Raw genomic sequence first — 3068 nt, 5'->3', positions numbered from 1 at the left:
GCTGGACCGACACTTGAACAGGGGACGTAACAAATGTTAAAATAATGATCATCAATTTGTTATCTCCCGTAACTCTGCATAATTTTATCGACAGCAACATTGCGTCGGGCCGATGTCGGGGTTTATTACGTACATTTATACACAGTCAAACGGTATCGGCGCGACAACGGACGACGACACACGACATATGACGACGTCACCCGACTGAAATCGTCAGTCGGCCGACGAAAGCTTGCTAGCTGGGCAACACACTGCATAACAGATCTACAAGTCTGAGCCAGAATCATTGAAATTTACTTTCTGTATAAAATATTGCAATCAAATTTGTTCACGATGTCCCACAAATAACGCAGGTTACCCTCGCCTTCGATTCAAAGTAACTCCAATCTGACTTAATTACAATCGAAACGCAGATGACGAACTGATTCACCACACATTTGTGGTATTTTACACACAAATTTCAACTGTGTTGTTTCGCGATAAACAGCCATAAACAAACAAATGTGGCGCCGTCACGTCGCCTTGGAAGGAATAACGCAGGTGACCAAGGCTTGTTTCCGATACCTGTCTGATTAAAATCATCGTTTTTTTCACAAATGACGGCTCTTTGGCAGATCTGGTGAGTTGGAAACTGTCTATGAACGTTTCATTTAATGTCAAATGCGTACATTCTTGTCGATATTGTTACCTTTGGGCTCATAAATTAAGTCAATCGTCGTGTTGTCCGAAAGTGACTTTTGTCAGCATAGAACTTACTGTGCTTTGATCATTGACTGAGAAGAATCTTCCGATGACACTAGTTCATTTCACTACGCGACTGCAGATCTGCAAGGAAACTTATGGCAGGGGAAATAAGCTTAACTGAAGACGAATAAGCGGAGTAACTGTTCTTCAACGGATTGCTCTTACACTGATCTAAATATTTAGATCTTGTCGTCTGCTAGTCTGCTAGTAAGCCAGTAGTCTTCGGTCGTGTGAAAGTCACATCTATTTCGACTGTGTGCATCGATCCGTGTAGTGAAATGTTGATCTTTGATGATTTGGCAACACAACTTCGCTAAATGTGCTTCGAGTGCATCTCCCCGTTAACCGCATTTGAAAACGTCTTTTAACAAGACCATGTTTCGACAGCCCAGACGGGGAGGATCCTCGATAGCTCACAGGGTATATAATGTTTTCCGCCGTTTTTTGAAGAATCCTTTCAAATTTGCTATTCCAAAAGTACCTTATGACACGACTCGAGTGGCAAAGAACATTCTCTGCAATTCCTGTCTCAGTCCGTGCAGCCGTTTCGGGTCCTATCGTCATCATACAAACATACACATAGACACACAAGAACCAGCTTTAAAAGTTAGATTATGTAGGAACCATGTGAACCAGTGATTTTTTCTTATGTACAACAGATACTACAGTATTTCTGCTTTATGAAAAGCAATATTTCAAAAACAAAACTAGAGATTTGAATTTTGACCACTTTTCCCCCTTTCTGTCACCAGTACTGAAGAACAACTCATATGCACAATAATATCCACACACACCAACAAAAAAAAAGGAGAAAAAATATATATGTCTTAAAGGTGCAGCTATACTAATAATAATAGTAGTTGCGGTCTGTTTAAAACAGTCAATAAAAACGGGGGGGAGGGGCGGCGGGTTATCAAAACAAAAAAGCGATGGGTGCGTCTGTAGGATCGTACACTATATCATGAAAGTAGCGATCATCTTCAGAATCGTTAAAATTGTCGTTGTCGTTGTCGTTGTTGTTAGTGTCGGGCGTAGTACTTGTACTACTACTAGCAAGAGCGGTCCCCGCGGGAAGGGGAGAGGGGGGAAGGAGAAATTCCTCGTATTGTTGTTCTTCCAGCAACCGTGGGGTGCGGCGTTCGTCAATATCTCCATTTTTCCCGTACGGAAACGACAACGACGACGACGACGACGACACCTCGGTGGCGTTTCTTCCTTCCACCCCCTCTTTCATTGGGTCGTCGTCCTTTTCTTCTGCTTCTTCTGCTTCTACTTCTTCCTCCCCGCCACAATCAATCTCGATCTCTTCTTCTTCTTCTTCTTCACGCTCCTCCTGCTGCTGTTGTTGTTGTTGTTGTTGTTGTTGTTGTTGTTGTTGTTGTTGTTGTTGCGTCTTGTCTTTGAGCGTGGGACTAGTAGTAAGGGGGGTATCAATAAAGGTGAACGACCCCGACTCATCATTCCCAAACGACCAATCAACCACCACAATCGCATTGCCGTCTTCCTGGACCACCTCCTTTGTCTCATTTTGTTGTTCTTGCTGATGCGCTGTTTTATTACCGAGACTAGTACTGGCCAAAACAGGAGGCGTAGCGAATGTGACATTTTTCCGAGGTTTTGATTGCTTTCTTGGTGGTCGCCACCCCAAAGGCTGCTGCTGCCTTTGTTGTTGTTGTTGTTGCTTTCTGTTCTCGTTCAGCCAATAATCCTCCTCTACCTCCTCCTCTTCTTCTTCTTCTTCTTTTTCGTCCCTCTCCTCCACCACGCTGCCACCTTCCGAAGTACTACATGTTGTACTAGCAGAATCATCATCATCATCATCAGCATCAGCAGTATAATCATCATCATCATCATCATCATCATCATCATCATCATCATCAGCAGCAGCAGCAGCAGCAGCAGCAGCAGCAGCAGCAGCAGTAGTATAATCATCATCATCGTGTTCTACCACCACCGTTGTTGTCACCGGTGGTGCAGCAGCGGCCAGAATTGCAGATGGTTGCGAGTCATCTTCCAAGCAGGGCATTAATAATACTTGTTGACTACTCGCGTCTACTTCTTTTATATTTCGATGATGATGTTTTCGCTTTCGACCTCTCCTGGTCGTCGTTGTCGTTGTCGCAGCAGCAACAGCAGCAGCAGATGTTGTTGTTGTTGTTGTTTTTTCTTCTCCTGCAGCTGCTCGCCTCCTCGGCCTTCCTCTTCCTCTTCCTCCTCCTTCTCTTCGTTGTTTTTGTTGTGCTGGCGGCGACGGGAGGGGCGGCGGCATCATAATCATGGCAGCAGCATTTCTACTACTCCTCGTCCTCCTCCTCGTAATTCTG

At 44.5% G+C, this 3068-nt stretch overlaps 1 protein-coding gene across 1 annotated transcript; it reads right to left on the bottom strand.

The window, feature by feature from the left end:
- Positions 1–1657: 1657 nt before the first annotated feature.
- On the bottom strand, positions 1658–2770 carry LOC138954241 (putative uncharacterized protein DDB_G0287113). Its single transcript, XM_070326130.1, has one exon. The coding sequence runs from the start codon at positions 2768–2770 to the stop codon at positions 1658–1660; it is 1113 nt and encodes a 370-aa protein (XP_070182231.1).
- Between the last annotated feature and the right edge of the window lie 298 nt (positions 2771–3068).

Source organism: Littorina saxatilis, unplaced genomic scaffold, assembly GCF_037325665.1.
Source record: "Littorina saxatilis isolate snail1 unplaced genomic scaffold, US_GU_Lsax_2.0 scaffold_2079, whole genome shotgun sequence".
NCBI classification, from domain to species: Eukaryota; Metazoa; Mollusca; class Gastropoda; order Littorinimorpha; family Littorinidae; genus Littorina; species Littorina saxatilis.
This window is presented reverse-complemented; position numbering and strand designations above follow the sequence as displayed.

Excerpts from the sequence above, each read along its gene's own strand:
- LOC138954241 (XM_070326130.1), bottom strand. The coding sequence starts at position 2,770 with ATGCCCTGCTTGGAAGATGACTCGCAACCATCTGCAATTCTGGCCGCT.